Source organism: Salmo salar, chromosome 18, assembly GCF_965601325.2.
Source record: "Salmo salar chromosome 18, fSalSal1, whole genome shotgun sequence".
Classification (NCBI taxonomy): Eukaryota; Metazoa; Chordata; class Actinopteri; order Salmoniformes; family Salmonidae; genus Salmo; species Salmo salar.
Window position 1 is genome coordinate 20318345 of NC_138308.1, and position 26848 is coordinate 20345192.

General features: G+C 42.5%; 2 protein-coding genes across 4 annotated transcripts in view; both read right to left on the minus strand.

Moving 5' to 3' along the window:
* Window positions 1-1345: 1345 nt before the first annotated feature.
* On the minus strand, window positions 1346-3496 carry LOC106577088 (dickkopf-related protein 1). Its single transcript, XM_014154811.3, has 4 exons — window positions 3179-3496; window positions 2879-3017; window positions 2515-2649; window positions 1346-2272 (listed from the first exon to the last, which is right to left on the minus strand). The coding sequence occupies exons 1-4, from the start codon at window positions 3377-3379 to the stop codon at window positions 2007-2009; spliced, it is 741 nt and encodes a 246-aa protein (XP_014010286.1). The 5' UTR covers window positions 3380-3496; the 3' UTR covers window positions 1346-2006.
* A 3181-nt stretch (window positions 3497-6677) lies between these two features.
* LOC106577002 (cGMP-dependent protein kinase 1) overlaps window positions 6678-26848 on the minus strand; it is a 144226-nt gene continuing 124055 nt past the window's right edge. For all 3 annotated transcript variants that reach the window (XM_014154633.3, XM_014154632.3, XM_014154636.3), the window contains 10 exons: window positions 25003-25077; window positions 14455-14551; window positions 12086-12225; window positions 11640-11729; window positions 11079-11220; window positions 10802-10965; window positions 10575-10697; window positions 8398-8460; window positions 8249-8315; window positions 6678-8158 (listed from right to left, as the gene is read on the minus strand). In XM_014154633.3, coding sequence (XP_014010108.1) covers window positions 8060-8158; window positions 8249-8315; window positions 8398-8460; window positions 10575-10697; window positions 10802-10965; window positions 11079-11220; window positions 11640-11729; window positions 12086-12225; window positions 14455-14551; window positions 25003-25077 — 1060 coding nt within the window. In that variant the 3' untranslated portion in view covers window positions 6678-8059. The remainder of the gene's footprint in view (window positions 8159-8248; window positions 8316-8397; window positions 8461-10574; window positions 10698-10801; window positions 10966-11078; window positions 11221-11639; window positions 11730-12085; window positions 12226-14454; window positions 14552-25002; window positions 25078-26848) is intronic.

Below are 26848 nucleotides of genomic sequence, written 5' to 3' on the forward strand. Positions count from 1 at the left end.
TAGAAGCATGGGCTACTTTTTGATGTAAAATACATCTGTGTGTTTGTTCACCCAAGTGTATGTCAGTCTGCCAACCGCCATGCACAACTGGGGGTTGGGTGCTACATTTGCAGTGGATATGGTGAATTACCCCCATACAATGTAAAGTGCTTAAAGACCTGGGTCAAATCACTTCTGATACGGTATAAACATCCATCCTTAACCATCACAGTGTACTGTATATGGCCGTGACATGAAAGGTTGCAGAGGGCACTTTGCATGGTTACAAATCAAATGTTTCCCTTTGCCACCCTTTGATCCAAATCACTGGGATGTCAACATGAGAATCCGTCTGCTAGGCTGGGGCAGGAGACACAGTCGTTCCTTCACCGTCATGTAATCCACACCGTCCTAATTACAGACACGCAGGTAGAGTTTGGTCGATGCTTATATGTTATTGCACAAGTGCAGGAAATGCGGTGTGTCCCTGCCGTGCAGTGAGCATGAAGAACACTTGCGTTGCATCACAGTAAACCTAAGTCGTGTGGCATCCCCATTTCATGATCTTTCTTTAGATTGAGTTAGATAAAGTAATTAGAGAGTAAGCTCAGCTAGCTGGTAGCTACATTATCTCTATGTTCTGTTCAGCTTCACATGAAGGCTAGGAGAGGTGTAATTAGAAGTTAGCCAGAAACACCAAAGACTCAAGGAGGACACTGGGATACTTATCATAGACTATTTTCATTGGATACAGCATTACTGTCTTTGTAGTCCCCTGCTGTAGTGTTTCTGTCTTTAATGACTAGGTGTGTTTTTTACAGGAAGCAATGCCTGGCCCAAGGACTGTGCCACACCACTATGATATTTCTCCTATGGTCAAGCCCCCATACAAAGATATGTTGTTTTGTGGTAGTTGATGTGACGTTTGTGTGTGCGCGCGCGTGTGTGTGAGTGCGTGCGCGTACATGTGTGTATGCCTTTGTGTATGTGTAAAAACCATGACCAGGATAGCTGGGCCAAAAATTCTAACTCTCCAGTCTTAACCACTGATTTGTGTGGACCGGGTTAGGAGTTAAATGCTACCAAGAGCATGCCTAAATAACTCTTGCTCTCCAAAAGGGGTGGTTGTTAGCTTGGAATGCTAAAAACATTCCCTACCCCCTATCTTTGGAGAGCTTGACTGAATCATTAAGCTGTTGGACATCATTTTGGGATGTAGAGTCAGAAACTATTGGCAGATGGGTTGTTTTGCACCTTTCCCCCGGATCACAATGTCAAATACTAGATTATTGTTGGACAACCATTGTAAAACAGACAAACAAGCTTTTTCCTTGTAGAACTCGAGCAGCCACACTGACAACATCGGTCAGATTATTATAATGTTTTAATAAAACAAATATCTTTACTTTTTTTTTTTTTTACAAGTAAATTAAACAAATATACATTTTACATTAAACAGTAAATAACAATATAAATCATATTGTGTACACATTTACAATATTGGAAATGAACCATGCAGCACCGTGTTCTTATTTATCATACTGGTGTTGACAGAATTCAATAGCTCAGTTAAGTACCACCTCCAGTATAGTATTTACAATACAGTAATTTACTGCAATAATCAAGGTTAGTTCCATAAAAAGAGAAACAAAACAACTCTGCCATTTTTAATGACCTATCGATCTTTCCAAGACACATCCAATGACAACTTCCTTATTCGGCATCCTCCAGCATCCAGGAGAATCAGATTGGTCCATTTTACACCATCGCATCCCTCTGAGCATATCACTTTTCTCTGGAATCTGTTCTTCCTTTCCAGGTGGTGTGTGTGTGTGTGTGTGTGTGTGTGTGTGTGTGTGTGTGTGTGTGTGTGTGTGTGTGTGTGTGTGTGTGTGTGTGTGTGTGTGTGTGTGTGTGTGTGTGTGTGTGTGTGTGTGTGTGTGTGTGTCAGCATCTCTGACAGATGTGTAGGTTATGGGCAGTGTGTCAGCATCTTAGGCAGTGTGTATGTCCAGGATGTGTGTGTGTCAGCGTCTCTGGCAGGTGTGTAGGTTCCGGTCTGCGGTTCTGCTGACTCCAGGGTCTTTCTCTCCTCTCTCCGGTCTGCAGGAGAGACCACCTCCACAGTCGCAGCGCTGGAACAGCTCCAGGCCATGGCCACCTTTCCTACGGTGACGTGTGCACGCCTGGCCCTTCGTCAGCACCGGCTTACAGATACGAGACCAGAAGTGGCGTGCACAGCACAGACCCTCAGAGCAGTCAGAGGACCTCAGGCAGTTGTCACTTTCCCGACCTAGAGAAAGAGAGAGAGAAGAGAGAGATGTAAATATGACGTGTTCTGTTGGAAACTCGGGAAAGGCCTAAAAAGCTGGAATTTTTATAATGAAATGTTTTCTTTCAAAGCCCTTGGCTTTGTGTTTTCAATGGTAATTTAGTCCGAAGTGGACAGTGTCGGGAGGACAAATCTATAGAATCTTTATGGGTAGTGTTTGTTGTGTGGGTGTGTGCATGTGTGCGTGTGTAATACACACCTACCTTTGACAGAATGTTGTGGTTGACCTTGGGGCAGAGGCAGTCTCTTGCCATGGTGTTCCATGGTATTGTTCTGCCTATTCCCAACACTGGTAGTGACTACAGCTTCAGCATCTTGATCACTGGCCTGACAAACACCTGAGGGAAAAGGTACACGTTATCAATAAACGCTAGTAAAGTTTTCAAAATAATTACAATATCTCATGACACCCCAACTTTCTTATCCATTAATTGTTGTTGTACTCCCAATAACTCTCTTACCACATCATTAAAATTCAATACAAGACATCGCATGAATTAAAAGTATCATGATCTGAAAATGGTTGAAAAAATAACAACATGTAACATGTGGATATGTTGAGCTCACCGTTGATGCAGCGGTTCCCAGCGCAGCACATTGAATCCCTTGCGCACCGCTTCCGGATCTTTCGGCATGGGAGGCACGCGCCTCGGATATCATTGCAGAATTCATCGGTCCCACACTCATCATCATGTGTGCAAATAGGCTAAGATAAATAGACATAATAAAATATGTATTGCCATTGGAACTTAAATTCAGAACGCATTTCGGTAAAAGCGCAAAGGTAACGTGTCCAACAAACGTTTGGGCATTTGTTAGTGTTGGTATTACGCACAGCTCCTAGAGCTTTCTAGTAGGGTTTCTTACCTGCAAAGTGTCCACGACTGCTTTCTGTCGGTCACTATCTGGTGAAGACGGGCGTGGGCTCGGGCTAACCGTGTCGGTGCCACCAGGCAAGTTCTTGATGGCATTAGAGTTCAGTAAAACCGCCCCGGCATAAGCATCCCCAAGGTATCCAAACAGCATGAGATACACGGCCATAAAACGAAGCACTGACAGATGAGGCATACTTCTTCTTTATGTAAATTATCGGTCTTATAAATAAATCCGTCAAATGTATTGTTAAAAAGTCCGCGTAAGTCTTGAATCCTACCACAGTCTCAAGAGGTTGTTGTTAGTAGGGTATTTTGAGGTATCCTGACGCATGGCTCTGCGATGTTCTCTTTATACATGTGGGTCTGTATTTATTCCCGCCCCTCGCAGCACACAACAAAGGCGGAGGGTGGAATTTCAAAGGCTCCTGAGCTCCACTGTACGGAAATGGGCAACCGCCCCGCCAGGATTTCGTTTCACAATGTTTGTGTGATCAACAAGTCTCTATTGGGATTGCGCACATCACCTGCCTGGAGACCTCATTATTTAAACGATACTTAAAGGATGCCATTAGGATACAGCTCAGGATAAGTCCTGGCTTATTATGGCATTGTAGCCAATACCACATTTCTTTCAACTGGTTAGTGTAACCAAATGTTGATCAAATTGGCACCAAAGTTATTTACTCACATTTCAGACAAAATAAGTTGTGGAGCTGCTCAAATCCAGAACTTCTAATAGACTACGCTTGACGAGCAGTTGACACGGACCCTATTGCTTATTTTGGGTAAGATGGTCTGAAATCTATGAGCCATTCTGGCTCGCACAAGCCGCTCATGCAAGGCTACTTACTATTTGTACATAGTCTGAAATCTGCGCTCATAACTCGCAAATATTATGATTTAATATAGCATTTTTCCTTATTACCACGTCCTATGATTGAACTGTATCTGTTGTCTGGACACATTCTCCCATTCTTGCGCTCTTTTGGGAAAGTTTGGCACAGTGGAAGGGTCTTTCCTAAAGGCGCACTATTTTTCCTTTGACATTCAAGTAGCCTAACTGTCCTTTGGCTGTGTGTACACGGTGATTGGAAGCTACTTTCCGTAGATTAACTACTTGATTTGATCTCTCTGATTGCAAAGGGCGCAATCATCCTCTAAGTGTGCTTGATTACACTAGTGGCGGACATCAGTATAGGATATGCAAACCATTAAGGGGTGCGAAAGTTTACCGAATTAATGGGCTTCCGTGGAGAGGTCTTTCAGGGCTGACTGGCACATTGAGATAAAAGACAACTCTGATCTTTCATGCTTGCGATCAGGTTGCGCTTGGGAAGGACACAGGATAAAAGAGGCCACCAAATCGGACAGAGTGACTCTCTGCTCTTCCCATGGCCTGTAGCTCACTCCCACACAAATAGTCTTAAAAAGTTTACAATATATCCAGAAAAGGCACCAAAACAGTTCCTGTACGGGGTGAGAAAGCGAGGCCGTAGAGAATGTGCTTGCTTCTCTTGTAGGCTACAGAAATAGTTTGTCACTTGGTCCCCATCTGGTGGTTTATAACTGTATAGACAATGAAGAAGCAATGTCGCCATAGAAATATTGCCTACCTGAACACGAATTGGCTGTAAAGTATGTCTGGTGGTTTGGTTTGATGCTTTAGCTTTTAACCAAGGTGTTAACCAACGTGAATTAACAAGAACCCCTTTGATAGGTTCAAGTGATCACACAGAGGTGACACACTGTTAGGCCTGTCTCATGAGTCAATTCCATCTCTGGGAATACACTTTCGATGGGTCTGATTACTGGCATCGGAAATACTTATGAACCAGATGAAACATCTCTGAAAAGCTTAAGGTCTTCCTGTCAAAGCCTACAAGTTGCTTTCATTTGAATCGGGGTGAACAGGAAGATGCCAACCTTTTGCACACTCTTGTGGCTGTGAATGTTTCCTTCTCTATATTATTGACTTGGTGTTTTGAATAGAAAATCTTAATTTAACTTTAGATTGGCCACATGAAGAAAGGTATGAAAAGTATGTTGTATTTACTTTTTAAAGGGTGTACACGTGGCACTCTGAAAATGTATTTGCGGTAGAAACATAACAAAAACACAAGGAAAATATATCCGGCAACTCAGATTGTAATGGTTGGGGATACACAAATCAGTGGAAATTAAAGCAGTAAGGGTCTGTCAAATTGTGAATGACAAAGTGGTGTACAAGAAACTGAAATGTTTGCAATCTTTTCTATGGATCCCTGCATCAAGGCAACAATAGTGTTTAAAATAAGTAATGCAGGCCTAGGCTTTGTGTTCTTGTCTGTGGTGTATGATCTGGATTATTTGTGGCTTGGGTTGCATATGCTTGTACATGAGTGAAGATTGAAGCAAAATTCCTATTATAATCTCTTGGGCCTTTGCAAACTCAGCACTTTCTTAAATAAAAAAAAAGATTGACAGTGCTAAGCATTCCATCTCAATTTAACAAACCAGCTGTGCCGAAAACTGCAAATCATCTTTGCCATCTCTTTATCTGATTGAAGTGGTCATTCTAAGTGGTGGTTTATCCATCATATTGACATGTGAGTTTCTGTGCCCATTATCCACAAAGCGTCTCAGAGTAGAAATCGGATCTAGGATTAGGTCCCAACCTGCCTATATAGTCTTATTCATTATGATCTAAATGAGAAACTGATCCTAGATCAGCACTCCTACTCTGAGAGGCTTTGTGGATAAGGGCCCAGGTCTCAGTCTTCAGGTGCAACGACCCGCTATCATGTCCAGAGGAGAGTGTTCACATAATGCAGTCAGTGTTTCTACTTTGTTTCCATACCATGTGCACTCAGATTAGGCTACATATCCCTTAAATCTATCTTTTTGTAAAGGGTGAAAAGGAGCAAAATACTGTTTTATAGACAGACTTTCAGTTGTTGTCTACAGTGTTTTTTATTTTATTGTAAAAATATATATGAAAAGCAGCCATCTGGGAGACGGTGTGAGAACAGATTAAATGTTATGAGTCGCTTACTGTTCATGCAGTATTGAAACAATGACATGATGTTAATTGGGATGCCATTGATTTAAGGCACTTGCATTGTTCTACTGATGATGAATGATTACTGGGGTTGGACAGTCAGGTACTGAACCACAAGTGTAGAGAAAATGATGAATGAATGATTAGCATTACTCTTAAAACATAACCATGTTGGTTGTCCAGTCCACCAACTGTTTTACAAAAACTGTTTTTAAAATAGAGCTACTACAAAATATGACTGATGCACACTTCATACTTATGATGTCAACAAGGAATAGTAATTGGTTGCTAACTGTTCTTCTATGTGTGTATCATTGTCCTCTGGATTTAGCGTTCACTCCTATGACTTTACCTAAACACGGAGAATTAACACAACAAAAGTGTCAAATATTAAACAGACTGTCACTTAAGATTACAAACCAACACAATTCTCTAAAGAAAGAAAGCAAGTGCATTACAAAGTAATCAAGCACTTTAATATCAATACACAGTAACAATAACCAGTGCTCATAACATTTCATCCATTCAAATTTAATTCAGCACCTGTATTTACAATACTGTAGAAACGACAGCACTAAAGGCATTCAAATTCCATTAAAAGTGGTAAATTAAACTACCGTGGCGTGAAAATGGGACTTAACTATTTAAAGGGATGGCATTTATATTGATTGGTTAGCAACTACATGATGAAATAGCAACTCATAGGATGAGAATGTAATGAGAATGAGAATGTAAGGTTGATGTGTAGCTAAGAGCATATAGTGGACTTTCAAAATAAATCTTTATTATCTGATCGCTCAACGCCTGTGAAATGAAAGATGGTCCGAGGATCTTCGCTGTTGTTGCTGATGAAGTTTGTTAATAACTGCATAATAACAAATTGCTTTCCAGAAATGAGGGATGAATATGTGTGACTGATTACATTTGTAAGCAGGACATTTGAAAGGTCATCATTTTTCCATCAGAAGCACAGAACAAAAATGTTGCTTTTTTTAAGATAACTAGCTGCTGCATACAGTGTACATGAGTAAAGTAGATGAGTATAGCAGCCTATGTGCATGTGTGAGAATGTAACTTAAAATGATATGTACATATACTCTGTGGTTCTAAAAGTAATATTTTAAGAATAACAGTAACATTCTGGTTCGTCATGAGCACTTGGTATCTGTTTGACTTGTCAGACTCAGTGTTAAGATCCTGTTTCCCTATTGAGGAGGACCAGATACCAGATACTGTAGGTACTAGGTACTGCTGAGCCAAACCTCAGGAACCAGCTATAGTAATAGAAGTCTTGGAGAGAAAACAGGGTGCAGAGGGGAAGCCTTCCAAACATGGACCCAGCCTGTCTGTTTGTGTCTGTAGGAGCAGTGCAGGTCTGTGGCCGCAACAGAAAACTCATCTTCCACCCTATATATTTTACTTTTTTATCGTTCCTTATAGTGTCCTTACACTCTCACATATATTGTACACACACTCATTCTCACACGCGCTCTCTGCTAAAAGAAAAGGCATTGTTTTAGCTCCAGGACTTACCTCAGTGTGTGTGTGTGTGTGTGTGTGTGTGTGTGTGTGTGTGTGTGTGTGTGTGTGTGTGTGTGTGTGTGTGTGTGTGTGTGTGTGTGAGAACACTGAGGAAATGCTAAGGTCATTAAATTCTAGTCCCAGAGCCACGTATAGCGAAGGCATATTGGTGACCCACAGCGGTTGTGGTCCTCTTCCTCTCTTCCCCCTCTCCTCTTCCTCTTTATCGCAGTCTTTAGAATGCAACTACATAAGGAAGTAGGCCCCCAGGCCAATGACAGAAGAGAATTAGGTATTGGGGGTGGGGGGTGACGTTTAAAAATCGTTGTCCCAGCCAGAGTTGTCATCTGGGGGCGGGTCTTCATTGTCCTCTGGGAAGCTGTCAAAGTTACTCGTGTCCGTCGATGATGTCACCTGATTGACAGACAAAGACAGACAGAGAATTGAACCACTTAAACTTCTTATGAAAGCAGCTTGCTGCTGACATTTTTGTTTGTGACTTACATTAGGGATGATAGGGGGTGTCAGAGTTCCCTTCCGTAGACCTTCCCCGTTAAAGCCCTCGAACCATCTAGAAATGTATAGAAACTGTTATAAATATCAAAATGTGGAAAGATGAGTAGAATAATATGGCTCCATATCCATGAACTTACTTGTGCTTTTGGATGTCTTTAACACCGTTTTTCAAGTTTCCCAGTCTTTCTGAAGGATTGTCCCTAAAATGGACACATCATGGTTAAATTCTCTACTTAAGACCAAATGATATTAAAGGTCCAATGCAGCCATTTTTATCTCCAATATCAAATCATTTCTGGGTGACAATAAACTACATTACTGTGATTGTTTTTAATTAAAATAAGTTACAAAAAAAGCTTCTTAGAAAAGAGGATTTTATTCAGGAAAGAATTTTGCTAGGACTGTCTGGGAGTGGTCTGAGTGGGGACGGGAAAACTGAAAACTAGCTCTTACTGGCGGAGAGGTTCAGAACTCTCTTATTGGTCTATTAACTAATTTACTGTATGTTGATGTCACCATGTAAGGCCAAAACTCCCTCCCACCAAAACAGAAATTTCAGGTGGTCTTTCAAACAAATCTTACACTAACAGGGCATTATCATAATGTTTACAATTTCACAGAATTATTCCAACCTCGTAGTGTGGAAATATATACTGCTCAAAAAAATAAAGGGAACACTTAAACAACACATCCTAGATCAGAATGAAAGAAATAATCTTATTAAATACTTTTTCTTTACATAGTTGAATGTGCTGACAACAAAATCACACAAAAATAATCAATGGAAATCCAATTTATCAACCCATGGAGGTCTGGATTTGGAGTCACACTCAAAATTAAAGTGGAAAACCACACTACAGGCTGATCCAACTTTGATGTAATGTCCTTAAAACAAGTCAAAATGAGGCTCAGTAGTGTGTGGCCTTCACGTGCCTGTATGACCTCCCTACAACGCCTGGGCATGCTCCTGATGAGGTGGCGGATGGTCTCCTGAGGGATCTCCTCCCAGACCTGGACTAAAGCATCCGCCAACTCCTGGACAGTCTGTGGTGCAATGTGGCGTTGGTGGATGGAGCGAGACATGATGTCCCAGATGTGCTCAATTGGATTCAGGTCTGGGGAACGGGCGGGCCAGTCCATAGCATCAATGCCTTCCTCTTGCAGGAACTGCTGACACACTCCAGCCACATGAGGTCTAGCATTGTCTTGCATTAGGAGGAACCCAGGGCCAACCGCACCAGCATATGGTCTCACAAGGGGTCTGAGGATCTCATCTCGGTACCTAATGGCAGTCAGGCTACCTCTGGTGAGCACATGGAGGGCTGTGAGGCCCCCCAAAGAAATGCCACCCCACACCATGACTGACCCACCGCCAAACCGGTCATGCTGGAGGATGTTGCAGGCAGCAGAACATTCTCCACGGCGTCTCCAGACTCTGTCACGTCTGTCACGTGCTCAGTGTGAACCTGCTTTCATCTGTGCAGAGCACAGGGCGCCAGTGGCGAATTTGCCAATCTTGGTGTTCTCTGGCAAATGCCAAACGTCCTGCACGGTGTTGGGCTGCAAGCACAACCCCCACCTGTGGACGTCGGGCCCTCATACCACCCTCATGGAGTCTGTTTCTGACCGTTTGAGCAGACACATGCACATTTGTGGCCTGCTGGAGGTCATTTTGCAGGGCTCTGGCAGTGCTTCTCCTGCTCCTCCTTGCACAAAGGCGGAGGTAGTGGTCCTGCTGTTGGGTTGTTGCCCTCCTACGGCCTCCTCCACGTCTCCTGATGTACTGGCCTGTCTCCTGGTAGCGCCTCCATGCTCTGGACACTACGCTGACAGACACAGCAAACCTTCTTGCCACAGCTCGCATTGATGTGCCATCCTGGATGAGCTGCATTACCTGAGCCACTTGTGTGGGTTGTAGACTTCGTCTCATGCTACCACTAGAGTGAAAGCACCGCCAGCATTCAAAAGTGACCAAAACATCAGCCAGGAAGCATAGGAACTGAGAAGTGGTCTGTGGTCCCCACCTGCAGAACCACTCCTTTATTGGGGGTGTCTTGCTAATTGCCTATAATTTCCACCTGTTGTCTATTCCATTTGCACAACAGCATGTGAAATGTATTGTCAATCAGTGTTGCTTCCTAAGTGGACAGTTTGATTTCACAGAAGTGTGATTGACTTGGAGTTACATTGTGTTGTTTAAGTGTTCCCTTTATTTTTTTGAGCAGTGTATATAAAACACAGGAAAATCATGTTTTTGATTATACAGCATTTAAACAGTAATTGTTGAGGGTGGACCAAATCGTTTGCGACTCACCTGCATAGTTTTTTTATTAAGTTGGCAGCGTTTTTGGTAATCTTCTTTGGAAACTCAATCATGTCAATGCCCCTCAGGATGATGTTATAGGTCTTCATGGGATCAGGGCCAGAGAAGGGAGGGCTGGAAGACCGGGGTAGAAGTAGACACAAACATTTCTCCCAATCTAAATTTACATCTAGCCTTACACTTTTATTTAAGAGTAAGTATCAGGTTTGTCTGTATACCTGCCGGTGAGGAGCTCAAACATGAGGATTCCTAGAGACCAGTAGTCAGCTGAGATGTCGTGACCTTTGTTCAGAATGATCTCTGGTGCCACGTATTCTGGTGTTCCACAGAATGTCCACGTTTTCTTCCCAAACCCGATCTTCTTGGCAAAGCCAAAGTCCACCTAAACAAAGAACATGGGAAAATACATTCTTAGGGGTAACCTGCAGCGTTAATAGTTCAAAAGTTTAGAGGTTTGAGCCATCAAGCTTTGAATCCACAATGTGTGTCCCTTACTAGCTTGGCGTAGCCCCTGTGGTCCAGTATAAGGTTCTCTGGTTTGAGGTCTCTGTAGATGATGCCTTTGGAATGCAGGTAGGCAAATGCTTCCACCACACAAGCTGTGTAGAACCTGGTGGTGGAGTCCTCAAATGAACCCCTGGAGAAGGAAGTGACAATAATCACTAAAATAACCATAATATTTCAAACAAGCCCATATTGACCAGCTCTTCCACAGACTCACTGAAACACATGCGAGGCACAATGAAATGAGTTGAAATATTGGCCTAACATGCTGACTAGGCCGGCCATTCTACAAAGACACAGCAAAAATAGGACCATATGCATTTCAGGTAAAATAACAAAACAATGTTTATCTCCCAGGACAAATTAGCTAACAACAGCAAGCTAGCTAAATGTCCATGAATGTTTCATGTGTGTTTTGACCTGTCCCCAAATTAATATAGTTGATTCACAGTTGGTTTTGGTATTTTAACCTGCGTGTCATGAATGAGTATGGTGGGGATAGACAAAAGCAACAGGCGCACAATGGTGGTTTGGTCAAGGTAAAACACTCACCGGTCTCTAAGAATGGTCCACAGCTCTCCTCCCAGACAAGCCTCCATCAGCATGTATAGATACTTACTGTCCTTAAATGTCCTGTACAGTCTGAATTTCAAACACAGAGTACAAAGATATGAAGACAGTGGCGAGGGGAGGGTGGGTCCTCTGCAGTTTCACTGTGAATTAAAAGTGTCTGTGGACAGGTGTTGTGTAACCGATGTGAAATGGCTAGTTAGTTAGCGGTGGTGCGCGCGAATAGCATTTCAATCGGGTGACGTCACTCGCTCTGAGACCTGAAATAGTTGTTCCCCTTGCTCTGCAAGAGCCGCGGCTTTTGTGGCGCGATGGGTAACGATGCTTCGTGGGGTGTCAGTTGTTGTATGTGTGCAGAGGGTCCCTGGTTCAAGCCCAGGTTGGGGTGAAGACAGGGATGGAAGTTACAGTTGCATGAGTGTCTCTACCTGACAATGGAGTCAGAATGGGCCTCCTGCATAATGAGTTTCTCAGAGCGGATATGCTCCTGCTGCCGTGTGTCCACGATGTGACGCTTCTTCAGGATTTTCATGGCAAAAGTCTTCAGCTCATCACTCTTCAGCTGGACCTGTTGACAGAGGAGAGAGGAGAGCACTGTTAGCTGTAGGCAACAGTTCAATGAGACATCAATGCAATTCAACGTAAGTTGCAGCTTAGTGTGGACTTCTGACATTTGTCGCTAGATTCCAGAAGACTGAACAGTCCCTGTACCAGTCAGAATGTTGAATTAACTGTCTGCTGAGTTCGCCCTTATGCCGTTGGAAATTTTTGACAAAATATCCGTAAAACAGTATTATTAAACCGACTTCAATATACGGGTCTCTGTGCATGGCTCTCATGGTTTGTTTGTTCATCATCTGAGGCACGTGCACATCACGTAAATACAGTGAGGGAAAAAAGTATTTGATACCCTGCTGACGTTGTACGTTTGCTCACTGACAAAGATATGATCAGTCTATAATTTTAATGGTAGGTTTATTTGAACAGTGAGAGACAGAATAACAACAAAAGAAATCCAGAAAAACGCATGTAAAAATTTTTATAAATTGATTTGCATTTTAATGAGCGAAATATGTATTTGAGCCCCTCTCAATCAGAAAGATTTCTGGCTCCCAGGTGTCTTTTATACAGGTAATGAGCTGAGATTAGGAGCACACACTTAAAGGGAGTGCTCCTAATCTCAGCTTGTTACCTTTATAAAAGACACCTGTCCACAGAAGCAATCAATCAATCAGATTCCAAACTCTCCACCATGGCCAAGACCAAAGAGCTCTCCAAGGATGTCAGGGACAAGATTGTAGACCTACACAAGGCTGGAATGGGCTACAAGACCATCGCCAAGCAGCTTGGTGAGAAGGTGACAACAGTTGATGCGATTATTCGCAAATGGAAGAAACACAAAAGAACTGTCAATCTACCTCGGCCTGGGGCTCCATGCAAGATCTCACCTCGTGGAGTTGCAATGATCATGAGAACGGTGAGGAATCAGCCCAGAACTACACGGGAGGATCTTGTCAATGATCTCCAGGCAGCTAGGACCATAGTCACCAAGAAAACAATTGGTAACACACTACGCCGTGAAGGACTGAAATCCTGCAGCGCCCGCAAGGTCCCCCTGAAAAGAATACATATACAGGCCCGTCTGAAGTCTGCCAATGAACATCTGAATGACTCAGAGGACAACTGGTGAAAGTGTTTTGGTCAGATGAGACCAAAATGGAGCTCTTTGGCATCAACTCAACTCGCCATGGTGGGAGGAGGAGGAATGCTGCCTATGACCCCAAGAACACTATCCCCACTGTCAAACATGGAGGTGGAAACATTATGCTTTGGGGGTGTTTTTCTACTAAGGGGACAGGACAACTTCACCGCATAAAAGGGACGATGGACGGGGCCATGTATCGTCAAATCTTGGGTGAGAACCTCCTTCCCTCAGCCAGGGCATTGAAAATGGGTCGTGGATGGGTATTCCAGCATGACAATGACCCAAAACACACGGCCAAGGCAACAAAGGAGTGGCTCAAGAAGAAGCACATTAAGGTCCTGGAGTGACCTAGCCAGTCTCCAGACCTTAATCCCATAAAAAAATCTGTGGAGGGAGCTGAAGGTTCGAGTTGCCAAACGTCAGCCTCGAAACCTTAATGACTTGGAGAAAATCTGCAAAGAGGAGCGGGACAAAATCCCTCCTGAGATGTGTGCAAACCTGGTGGCCAACTACAAGAAACGTCTGACCTCTGTGATTGCCAACAAGGGTTTTGCCACCAAGTACTAAGTCATGTTTTGCAGAGGGGTCAAATACTTATTTCCCTCATTAAAATGCAAATCAATTTATAACATTTTTGACATGCGTTTTTCTGGATTTTTTTGTTGTTATTCTGTCTCTCACTGTTCAAATAAACCTACCATTAAAATTATAGACTTATCATTTCTTTGTCAGTGGGCAAACATACAAAATCAGCAGGGGATGAAATATTTTTTCCCTCACTGTACATGCAGGCGATGCATGCTTATTAACCGAACTCGTGCAGGTGTTTACATGGTTTTGCGCATATGCCAGGTGATAGAAATTACAACGGCAGTACCAGCATTTTAAAAAGTCAGTTTAACAATACTTTTCTGTGGATATTTTGTCTCGTGTTTTTTGCACATCAACCATCGAAGTGGACAACCGGCAGAGTAAGTTCAAATGACAGTTTACTCAACATTTTGGCTACACAATGCTATTCAAGGCAATGTTCATTAAGCAATAGCTTGCTATTAGGTCAGGAGGCCAACAAGTGGCAGCTGTGGTTCCTACCAGCTCTACGCGGCCGAAGCCACCAACCCCCAGTGTGTCAATGATGTTGAAGTCAGCCAGATTGAGGTTGGAGAAGAAAGCGTTCTCTGCTTCGTACCTGCAGGGACAGAAAACAAGGACATGTTAACTTTGAGGTAGTACTTATTTTTTACTTATTTTAATTCTACACTGATTAAAACATGGGACAGATGGTGGAATCTCTGGCCAATCATTGGCATTGATCAATTAACTAACAGGTAGAAAAAAGACCTGAGGTACTCCAGACCTGTTTAATGTCTTGAGTCCTGACCTCTATCACAACACAGAACCTCCCTCTCCCGTCTGTTCCCATTGCACCAGAGACAGAGGGGGACAAAAGTCACATGAGATGACTCCTCTGGAACCAAATGGCTAGTCCTGTCACTCCCAGTGTCCTCTCTGGTTATTGTTTAATCCTGTGGGCCTTATCAGCTCAGTAGTGTGATCTAGAGGATCAGGACAGATAGAGGCCTGAGGGTAAAGGGTTACTGGGTCAACACCTTCAGCCTCAGGTGCATGCCAAAACAATCACTGTGACTGTGGACTGGTTCATACTTTTCCATGTGAAAGGGGAGAGAGCAAGGACAGCAGCTTCACAGCGATTGCAAATGTCACACCTGTCCAGCCACATTAACCCATATTGGAATTTTTCCTGGACTATGTGACATTACCAGGAAACATCTTGGCCCTAGTGGAGGGCAATTATGTTCATGATGATGACTCTGTTTGTGGTCTTCTCCACAGTCTCACATGTAGAAGGTGTTGTCTAGAAGGTGCTGTCAATGGAACCAACTTTGCCAGTTGGTACAACTGTCTGTATGTCTGCCCTGTTTCCCAGAAAAAGGACATGTTTAGCAGGGGCAGTGAGGCCCACTTGTCCATGAGCACTGAGTACAGATCTATTGGGCTTCACCAGGCTCTCCTTTCATCACTCCAGTCTACTCTACCCATCTCCTGGAACACAGCCCAGACTGCACTCCAAAAAGGGTGGCCCATTTACAGCTCAGGGTGACTGACAGCTGACCCCTCTTCCTGTCAAGAGTTTTACAAGTCAAGGGGTGACAGCAAGGCCCACTTGTCCCTGAGCACTGAACATGGCTCTATTGGGCTTCACCAGCATCTCCTTTCATCACTCCCCTCTACTCTACCCATCTCCTGGAACACAGCCCAGACTACACTCCAAAGAGGGTGGCTGACAGCTTACCCCTCCCACTGTCAAGAGTTGTACCATTCAAGGGTGATGGGTAAGGTCAAGAGATTTTCCTGACCAAGTGACCTGAGAAGGGAATCGTTACAGCTCATTTCAGATCTACCTCAGTCATAAGTTCATTTGATTGTAAGACTAGTTTATGACCACTAGATGGCGAGGTTGTACCATTGTCATCACAGGTAAAGGAAGTTCAACTTAACTCTTATTTGTGTGTAACCTTTATTTAACTAGGTAAGTCAGTTAAGAACAAAGTCTTATTTACAATGATGGCCTTTCCTAGCTAAACACGAACGACACTGGACCAAATGTGCGCCGCCCTATGAGACTCCCAATCACGGACGGATGTGATTCAGCCTGGGTTCAAAACCAGGGACTGTAGTGTCGCCTCTTGCACTTAGAAGCAGTGCCTTAGACCGCTGCGCCACTCAGGAGCCCATTTCAGTAGTTGAGAATGGAAGAAAGAAGAAATACATTTAAATGTATAGAATTAAGTGGAGGCTCCTCGGAGGAGGAAGGGGAGGACCATCCTCCTTATTGAATTTCATAAAAATAAAAATAGTAAAACATTAAAAAAGTTATGCTTTTTAAATAAAACTATACTAAATATAATCACTTCACCAAATAATTGATTAAAACACACTGTTTTGCAATGAAGATCTACAGTATCCTCAGCAGCACTCTGTAGGGTAGCACTATGGTGTAGCCGGAGGACAGCTGTCCTCCTCTGTTCTGTCCTCCTCTGGGTACATTGACTTCAATAGAAAACCTAGGAGGCTCATGGTTTTCAGCCACTTACATACAGTAGATTTACACAGTAATTATGACAACCACTGGAGGACGTCCTCCAACCTATCAGAGCTCTTGCAGCATGAACTGACATGTTGTCCACCCAATCAAAGGATCAGTTTTTTCGCCTAGTCACAGACAGCTGATGTGTTCTGCAGTTAAATCCACAAGCAAAGGGAAAAGGTGAGAGGAGGAGAGAGTGTAGATCGTTGTGAGATGGAATTATGTATACTGTACAACGAGCAAAGTGATCATGCTGTTTTAATGTGGCTGCTATGAAAGTGAACTGTGTTTGCGTTTGATCAGTGGTGTATTCACTCCGCCGATTCTGTTGAAAAACGTTTCTTAAACGGAAGCAAATGGAACGAAACAGGGATAAACATATCTGAATTTGTCCAGAGAAACTCTCATTTGCAACTGTTGGACTAATGATTACACCCTAGATCAGCTAGATGCAGGCAAGAGTGTGCCAGGCGGTATTAGATGTCCCTGTCTGTCACCTTGATTACTAAAAAGGATCTTGACGTGTGCACCTACGCTGTAAATTGTCATTCATAGGCTAGACTGTAGCAACCTCATGATGGGTACAGGGAAAATTCTAGTATCATGTACTAGCCTAAACCTATCGATGTTACATTGAGCTGGATGAATGGAATATGAATGACAGTCATCCAACATGATGTAATAGAAATAAGGCCATGCTCCCTCCCTCATCTTAAAAGGCACAAACCGCCACTGATAGAACTGCAGAAAATTGCAGATATAAAGAAAAGCAATCAGTTCATCTATACAAGTGTGATGAAAAAATATACACACTAGTGTTATAAATATAAATATACAGACTAGTGTTAAGAGCATTGGGCCAGTAACCGAAAGGTCGCAGGTTTAAATCCCATAGCCGACTCAGTGAAATAAAAAAGGCACTTAACCTTAATTGCTCCTCTAAGTCACTTTAGATAAGAGCGTCTGCTAAATGACTAAAATGTATAACCCGCACGTGGGTCATTAAATATTGTGTGGGGGACATCTAATTGCGATTTTTGGGGGGGCCAGATATTGCAATTGTGATTAGAAATAGCAATTTTTAAACACTTGGCGAAAACTTGGTAATTCCATCAGACATGATTAAAACAACTGTCAAGCTAGAAAACATCACTTCTAAAGTGAAATACGATCATATTAATGCATACATACTGTGCTAATCTTTTCCAACATTGTTATAGGCTACATATGATAATATATAGGATTATTACACCTACATATTAACAAACACATTTTTAACATGATCATCCAAATACACTCACCAGCCAATTTATTGGGTACACCATTCCTTTCAGTTTATTAGGTATACCACCCCTTTCACGAAAATCGTTCACTCCTACAGACAGTAAGTCACGTGGCTTGCTATATAAAGCAGGCAGACAGGCATCTAGGCATTCAGTTCCTGTTCGATTGAATGTTAGAATGGGCAAAATGAGTGACCTAAGCGACTTTGAGCGTGGTATGATCATAGGTGCCAGGCGCGCCAGATACAGTATCTGAGAAACGGCCCCCCTCATGGACTTTTCACGCACAACAGTGTCTAGGGTTTATAGACAACGGTGTGACAAACAAAAAACATCCAGTCAGCGCCAGTCCTGTGGGCGAAAACAGCTTGTTGATGATATATTTTAATGTGGTCACCACAAATCTGAGGTATTTTCTGCACAACACTTGCATGTGGTTGACATCGGTAGCCGAAATACTGCCATAGGCCTACTCTGAAGATGCGCCCTTCTTTGGCACCAAATAGACGTTGTCGTTAGCAGCACTCGTGTTTCCGACGCACACACAGGTAAAACCCTTTCACTCCTCACCAGCGTGTAACTGTGCAGAGAGTGAGAGAGCCTGCTTGTGATTGGTCAGCATCCTCTGTGCATGTAGAGAGTGAATGAACAAAGACTAGCGCATCTCATTGGAGGAGGCACCATAGTCTAGTTTTTGTTGTTTTAAGGGATGGATAAAAATATACAGAATGGTTACTTGGAGGAAAATGGGGGAGGGTCATGCTTTTTCAATTTCAGTTAAGGGGAGGGTTTAGTCGTTTTTTAAATCTAGTCATTTGTAATTGATGAAATTTCAATATTTCTCACTGTTTTAGAATTAGTTGCTTATTAGGCTATACTGTATATCGTGTGCCCAATGCTGCGACTCATCTCTGATTCTCCGCTGGGCGCGCAATATCAAGTGCGCCTATAGGTAATTTAGTGTGGTCTCAGTCAGATGATCCATAGGCTATAGGCTATAGGCTATAGGCTACGAAGTGCATGCTCCGAGAAGAACAAAGCAAAATTATATTTCTAAGATATCTGCTCGGATGGTGTAAATAAAACTAGTCTGCATTACACACTGCAATGGATATTCCAACCCTGAGCCCCGGCCTGCTCTGCACTTTCTGATCCAAAACCTTTTTGTGTGCTGCCTAACCAATGGCCGTGTTGTGTAGGTCTACAGTGGCAGTTCAGGAGGCTTCTTCCGAAAATACATTTTGATGTTGCGCACGGACTAGCCTATAGCCTATGTTCTGAACAGTTTGAGAAGGAGAGCACAAAGTTGAGAAGGAGGACCAGAGGTCAACTTTGATAGCTTGCTACTACTATAATTGATTTTATTAAAAACAATATGTTTCTTGACCATGATGTATTTATCAGAGTCATTGACCTCACAAGAAGCCAGATTTGAGTAACTTACATTGGAGTGCTAAAACAATAAATCGGAAATGGACAGCTTATGGTGTTGAAAGTAGACAAATTCGAGTAAGCATAATTCATTTAAACCGTCTTAATTTTAATTAGATTTGACTAACTTCAAGAGGGCTTTGTGTTGCAGCCTATTTCTTCCTATTTAAGAAGTAAGAGGTAGGCCTACCTATTTTGACATTTTCAATCTCTCCTTGTCCCAGTCTGTAATGCCAACATGTTTCAAGCTGACCACCACTGTCCCTGTTCACAAGCACTCCAAAGAAACCTGCTGGTCACGACACACATCAACACCATCATCCCAGACACCCTAGACCCACTCCAATTCACATACTGTTCCATCAGATCCACAGATGACGCAATCTCAAGTGCACTTCACACTGCCCTTTCCCACCTGGACAAGAAGGGAAATAACTATGAGAATGATGTTCATATATTACAGCTCAGCGTTCAACAACATAGTCCCCTCCAAACTCATCACCAAGCTAGGGATCCTGGGACTAAACCCCTCCCTCTGCAACTGCATCCTGGACTTCCTGATGGGTCGACCCCAGGTGGTGAGAGTAGGCAACAATACCTCCGCCACGCTGACCCTCAACAAGGGGGACCCTCAGGGGTGTATGCTTAGTCCCCTCCTTTACTTCCTGTTCACCCTCGACTCCGTGGCCGCGTATGACTCCAACACCATCATCAAGTTTGCTGATGACACAACAGTGGTAGGCCTGATCATCGACGACGATGAGTCAGCCTAAAGGGAGGAGGTCAGAGACTTAGCAGTGTGGAGCCAGGACAACAACCTCTCCCTCAATGTCAGTAAGACCAAGAAGCTGATTGTGGACTACAGGAGAAAGAGGGGAGAGCACGCCCCAATCCACATTGACAGGGCTGTTGTGGAGCGGGTCCTTGGCATCCACATCACTAAGAACTTAACATGGTCCACATACAGTACACCCGCACAGTCGTGAAAAGGGCACGGAAGCACCTCTTTCCCTTCAGGAGGCTGAAAAGATTAGTCATGGGCCCTCAGATTCTCAAAAGGTTTTACAGATGCACCATCGAGAGCATCTTGGCTGGCTGCATCATCACTTGGTATGGCAATTGCACCTCCTTTGACCGCAAAGTGCTACAATGGGTGGTGCAGACAGTCCAGTACATCACTGGGGCCAAGCTCTCTGCCATCCAGGACCTTTATATCAGGCGGTGTTGAAAAACTGGCAAAGACCCTAGTCACCCAAGTCATAGACTGTTCACTCTGCTACCATCCGGCAAATGGTACCAAAGCATCAGCTCTTGGACCAACAGGCTCAGAGACAGCTTCTACACCCAAGCCATAAGACTGCTAAATAGACAGACTGCTAAATAATCAAATAATGAACTATCTGCTCTGACTCTATCTTGCACTGACCCTACGCACACTTACTAGACTTTATATACACACCATATACACACGCTCTCACACACACACACACACACACACACACACACACACACACACACACACACACACACACACACACACACACACACACACACACACACACACACACACACACACACACGCACACGCACTTGCTGCTGCTACGCTGTTCTTTATTTTACTCTTATTATTATCTATCCGGATGCCTAGTCACTTTACCCTGCCTTCATGTACATATCTACCTCAAGTACCTTGTACCTCTGCACATTGATCTGGTACTGGTACTCCCTGTATATACTGTATCTCCATTGTTGTGTATTTTATTTCATTCTTCTTGTGTTAGTTACTATTTTATTTTGTAAGATTTTTTTTACTATGCATCATTGGGTAAGGTCCGTAAGTAAGCATTTCACTGTAAAGTCTACATCAGTTATATTCGGCGCATGTAATAAATACAATTTGATTTGACTTGATTAAATAGCCTACCTCCGTGTCAGTTAAGTTAAAACCAAAACTCAAATTCAGGGGGTACGCCATAGGCCTACATTTTATTAAAGAAAATGGGACAAAACACAGGCCTACCCCTTGTTAGCTTAAGATTTTGAAGAAAATAAAACTGATCTGATTATATAAAGTGATCTATAACAGAGCTTTGGTCGGCAATGCAAGCTGTGTACACGCGGGAAAGTAGTTACTTTCTTTGACATTCAGAGGCTGAACTACAACCTTCTATAGCCGAGGAGACAAAAAATAGACATTGCTTGGGAAGTAATCTAATTCTGTCACTATCAACTGATTAAGCTATTCACTTTCTGTACAAAAGCCAGACAGCTTTTAGGGAAAAACTTGAGTGACCTTCTCTCGTTGGGTTAAGCCACAGAAGAAGAGTAGCCAGCAGTTAATAGCCAGCCTCCATTTTTTGGCATCAGTAGCTCTACTCTGTCTGGGGTCAAAAGAAAGGCCTAACTTTTGAAAGTACCATGCTCAGATTCCAAATTATGTTTCAGATGTAATTATTTGCAAACAGGGACAGTTTGGTTTAAAACAAGACACATTGATTTGGCATTGGAGAAATATGATCAGATGAACACATAGGCCTATCTTTCTGTCCATTCTTAGCCTGTCATTTCTGTCATTTGTGTGGTATTAAGAAATATTCTGCTGATATGTAAAGTGACGTAGAATTGCATAACATTTTTATAAAAGTAAATTTTTTCTCAGACCTGCAAATACAATGATAGATTCATGCAATGCTTTTACTATAAAGGAGATCTTTCCACCCCTACTCTTGTCCACGGTGGTCTGTGAACCCACAACCTTCTGGCCCACAGCCCTGTGTGCTATCAAAATTCCTGCGTTGCCACGTAATGCTTACAGGACGAAGAAATGTTTCTAAAACTGCATATCTAAGGCTTTGGTCTGTCCAAGAAGGGCGGGTAAACATTAGACATCTTCTCTGCTATCCACTTTGTTTTAATTATAATTTTATGTATAGGGGAGGGTCACTTGTTTTCTTTCTAGCCTTTATTATAAATAACATTCACTCCCTAACAGTGTCAAAGAAAGAAGAAAATCGCAGCCTCTTGCTATATGGATATTGCAATTGCAATTTCTATCTGAATTTGATTAATCGTGCAGTCCTATTTCAACCTAAAATATGCATCCAAGCAGAACAAAAATATTTCCTCTATTTGCGGGTTAGGGTCAGGTGAGGGCATCAGATTTTCACTTTATCACATAATAGTTGGACGGTTGCGGAAGGGTTATCAGAAATTGCAGGCAGGTGAACAAACAGCTGACCCGTGCACCACTAATACCCCCATTTCTTGCAAATCTGCCTAAATTAATTTTGAAAGATGAGATCCTTTATGAGATACAACAACACACGCATTTGTATTGTATAGCAGTGGTGGAAAAAGTACTCAATTGTCATACTTGAGTAAAAGTAAACATACTTCAATAGAAAATGACTCAAGTAAAAGTGAAAGTCACCCAGAAAAACACTACTTGAGTAAAAGTCTAAAAGGATTTGGTTTTAAATATACTTAAGTTTCAAAAGTAAATGGAATTGCTAAAATGTACTTAAGTATCAAAAGTATAAACCATAAGCAAACCAGACGGCACCATTTAACAAAAACAATTGACGAATAGGCAGGGGCACACTCCAACACTCAGACATAATTTACAAACTAAGCATTTGTGTTTAGTCAGTCCACCAGATAAGAGACCGTAGGAATGACCATGGATGTTCTCTTGAAAAGTGTGTGAATTGGACCATTTTCCTGTCAAAATGTAATGAGTACTTTTAGGTGTCAGGGAAAATGTATGGAGTAAAAAGTACATTCTTTTCTTTAGGAATGTAGTGAAGTAAAAGTTGGCAAAAATATAAATAGTAAATTAAAGTACAGATACCCCAAAAAACTACTTAAGTAGTACTTTCAAGTAGTTTTACTTAAGTACTTTACACCACTGGTATACAACAACCTTGAATCCAACTGCACAACCAGGGATGGAAATATTGTTGAAAACATTACCACTGTATCATACTGGACACAATGCAGAAGACTGTACAGTAGGTTCCATGACAAAGACTCTATTCACTGTCTTACTCAGACGTGGGCCTCACTACAGTGACCAACACACAGTATCTTTCTCCATTCTTATCTCTTTCCAGGATGTAAGCAAAACAGTGAAACATTATTTATATTTTGTACACAAAGAATATAATCCTCTGTAGTCCCCCCCGTCCCCCAATATAAGAATTTCAGTATGAGAGAGGCTGACATTTCAAATGTACCATACGAGGTACACAGGTATGGAATTATTGTATGTAAGGTTTATAATAACATGTTTAAACATCATACAGACTTCCAACAAAGAACATAATACTACCAAAATAATTCCCTAAGGTGTAATAAAACAACTATATTTCTGACATTAGTGGATTAGTGAACAGTAGACAGATAAGATCATAAAGAATTATGTCATTCTTGTCTGTAAGTGTGTGCGTGCGCGAGTGTGTGCCTGGCTGTATGAGTGTTTGCCTGCATGTGTGTATCTGTATATGACTGTATATAATGTATCAAACACTCTAACCTCTAATACCCTATTGCTCAAATGCTTCCTGAAGAGAGAGGGAGAGTGCTTCCCAAAGTCCCCCATGAGATCTTCTGATGGGACACAGCTGCCAGTACCTCCATTTTCATCACATCAGGGACTGGAGCCTGGAACAGACCAGACCCTTTCTATACACGGTGTGTCCAAGCGCAAACACACACTCAAAACTAAGTTGTAGGTTTTGCCTTTGTTACTAAATTCTGGATAGAAACACCTGCTTAAGTGACAGAAATTAATACAAATGTTCCACAAACTTTGGTCAGGATATTCCTTTATGTCAAAGGGCGAACTACCACCCTTACTCCATTGAGGAAATAATCAAATGATAAACAAAAAGTGTAGTGTTGAGGAAAAGGCAACTCTCCCTAATAGCGAGAAGCTGTAGTCAAGATGCGGTTGCCGTGTGGCGCCCAGCCAGCTGTGGCCAATTAGACAGGTTCCATCTCAGTAGCGGTCTGATTCGGGCTCCTCAATCTCCCCTGGCGACCGGCTCCCAGGAAGTAACGAACGGGAAAGGAAACTCCGGGGATACAACAGACAGTAGCGGGACGGTGAAAAAGTCATTTTATCAGGGTGACAAAGGCACATATTTTTGATTTGACAGACAGAGGAATTAGAGTTGTATTTATTTGGTCTTGTGTGGCTCAGTCTGTAGAGCATGGAACTATCAATGCCAAGTGTTGTGGGTTTGATTCCCGCTGAGGTCAACCATAAGCAAATGTATCCACGCATGACTGTAAGTCACCTTGGATAAAAGCATCTGCTAAATGATACATTATATTACCACAGAGGGGATGTAGAATAGGGATATACAATAATATAACACTAGATATACCACTGTCAACTCTCTCCGAGTGTCTTGGCTAGTGACAAGCTGACCCCGGTGTTTCACTTTACTCACAGCTTTGCGGCCAGTCTGTCCTGTGTTTCAACCACAGTTCTGGTTTCTCCTCACCTTGTCTCACAACATTACCCTGCTCTGAAATGGCATCTCTTTATGCCAACAAGAACATGCCACAGCACCAAGGTGCCCCTGTGCCAGGGTGTCCAGTGTCTGGTGCTGTGCTCCTGTTCTCATGGTCACAGATAACATATTGGTTCCTCCAAGGGCTGCAGTAGAGGTTACGACCTTCACTTCCATGTCTGTCACCAGAGAATTGCATTATGTAACAGACCGAAGGTTGACCAAACCACAAAGCCAAACAAAGCCAGTTGATAGAATGAGTAATGAGTAGACAGTAAAAGAAAGACAGGGGACTTACCTAGCCTTGGCCTCAGCATCCTCACAGCCTTTACTGGACACCTCCTCCAACCCTCCAATCAGGTGCTTGAAGGAGCTGCAACACAGGAAGTGAAAGAGTGTGAAACATTACTTTTTATATGAGTTCAAGACATTGATCCCATTGCATTGATGTCACCCTCCTCCTCCTTAAATGACATTCAATAAACTGTAATATCGTGATATATAATTATTGTTGTCTTCAAGTAATCACGTCAGTAGCATAAATGACAAAACCATTGCTAATTGGCATTGTGTTTCATTAAGTGTGGTGTAACTGCTCCAGCCCCTTGATAATTGTAATTGACATGACATACTTAATAAGCGGGTCTCTATATACCCCTAGCCACTTATTCTCCATTAGTGACAAATGACTAATCTAGTGCAGCTGTGTATTGCATCTTTATAGTACCTATGAAAACTTTATGAACGTTAAATAAACCTTTGTAAGAGTGTTGTTTGTTTGAAGTGGAAACCACTTGGTCTCAATTTATAAGACCCCAAGACCACCTGATCAATTTATAATACCCAGATTCCTCACACATATCATCTCTGTTTGGATGTGCTTGAACTCTAGACCCATAAATCCTTAAGCAAATATTGATGAATATGAAAATGAAGGATAATAATGATAAATATACATTTCAATTGATATCTTTACAACTGAAATACCAGCTGACAACCCTGGCTGCCAAGGCTAAATCCTCATGCCAAAATACTTACATGGTGTCATACAAACACACGTGCAAGCACACACACACACACACACACACACACACACACACACACACACACACACACACACACACACACACACACACACACACACACATATATACAGTTGAAGTCGGAAGTTTACATTCCCGTCGGTTGGAGCCAATAAAACTTGTTTTTTAACCACTCCACACATTTCTTGTTAACAAACTATGGTTTTGGCAAGTCGGTTAGGACATCTACTTTGTTCACGACACAAGCAATTTTTCCAACAATTGTTTAGAAACAGATTATTTCACTTATAACACACAATATCACAATTCCAGTGGGTCAGAAGTTTACATATATTAAGTTGACTGTGCCTTTAAACTGCTTGGAAAATTTCAGAAAATTATGTCATGGCTTTAGAAGTTTCTGATAGGCTAATTGACATCATTTGAGTCAATTGGAGGTGTACCTGTGGATGTATTTCAAGGCCTACCTTCAAACTCAGTGCCTCTTTGCTTGACATCATGGGAAAATCAAAAGAAATCAGCTAAGACCTCAGAAAAAATAAAATTCTAGACCTCCACAAGTCTGGTTCATCCTTGGGAGCAATTTCCAAATGCCTGAATGTACCACGTTCATATGTACAAACAATAGTATGCAAGTATAAACACCATGGGACCACGCAGCCGTCATACCGCTCAGGAAGGAGGCGCGTTCTGTCTCCTAGAGATGAACGTACTTTGGTGCGAAAAGTGCAAATCAATCCCAGAACAACAGCAAAGGACCTTGTAAAGATGCTGGATTAAACAGGTTCAAAAGTATCTATATCCACAGTAAAACGAGTCCTATATCGACATAGCCTGAAAAGCCGCTCAGCAAGGAAGAAGCCACTGCTCCAAAACCGCCATAAAAAATCCAGACTATGGTTTGCAACTGCACATGGGGACAGAGATCGTACTTTTTGGAGAAATGTCCTCTGGTCTGATGAAACAAAAACAGAACTGTTTGGCCATAATGACCATCGTTATGTTTGGAGGAAAAATGTTGAGGCTTGCAAGCCGAAGAACACCATCCCAACCATGAAGCACAGGCGTGGCAGCATCATGTTGTGGGGGTGCTTTGCTGCA

What these genes read in the sequence shown, in the direction of transcription:
- LOC106577088 (XM_014154811.3), bottom strand. Translation starts at nt 3,379, where the DNA reads ATGCCTCATCTGTCAGTGCTTCGTTTTATGGCCGTGTATCTCATGCTG. An exon ending in CAGTCGTGGACACTTTGCAG is followed by an intron (nt 3,018 to 3,178) that starts GTAAGAAACCCT and finishes TATTTATCTTAG; the next exon opens with CCTATTTGCACACATGATGA. An exon ending in TGGGAACCGCTGCATCAACG is followed by an intron (nt 2,650 to 2,878) that starts GTGAGCTCAACA and finishes CTTTTCCCTCAG; the next exon opens with GTGTTTGTCAGGCCAGTGAT.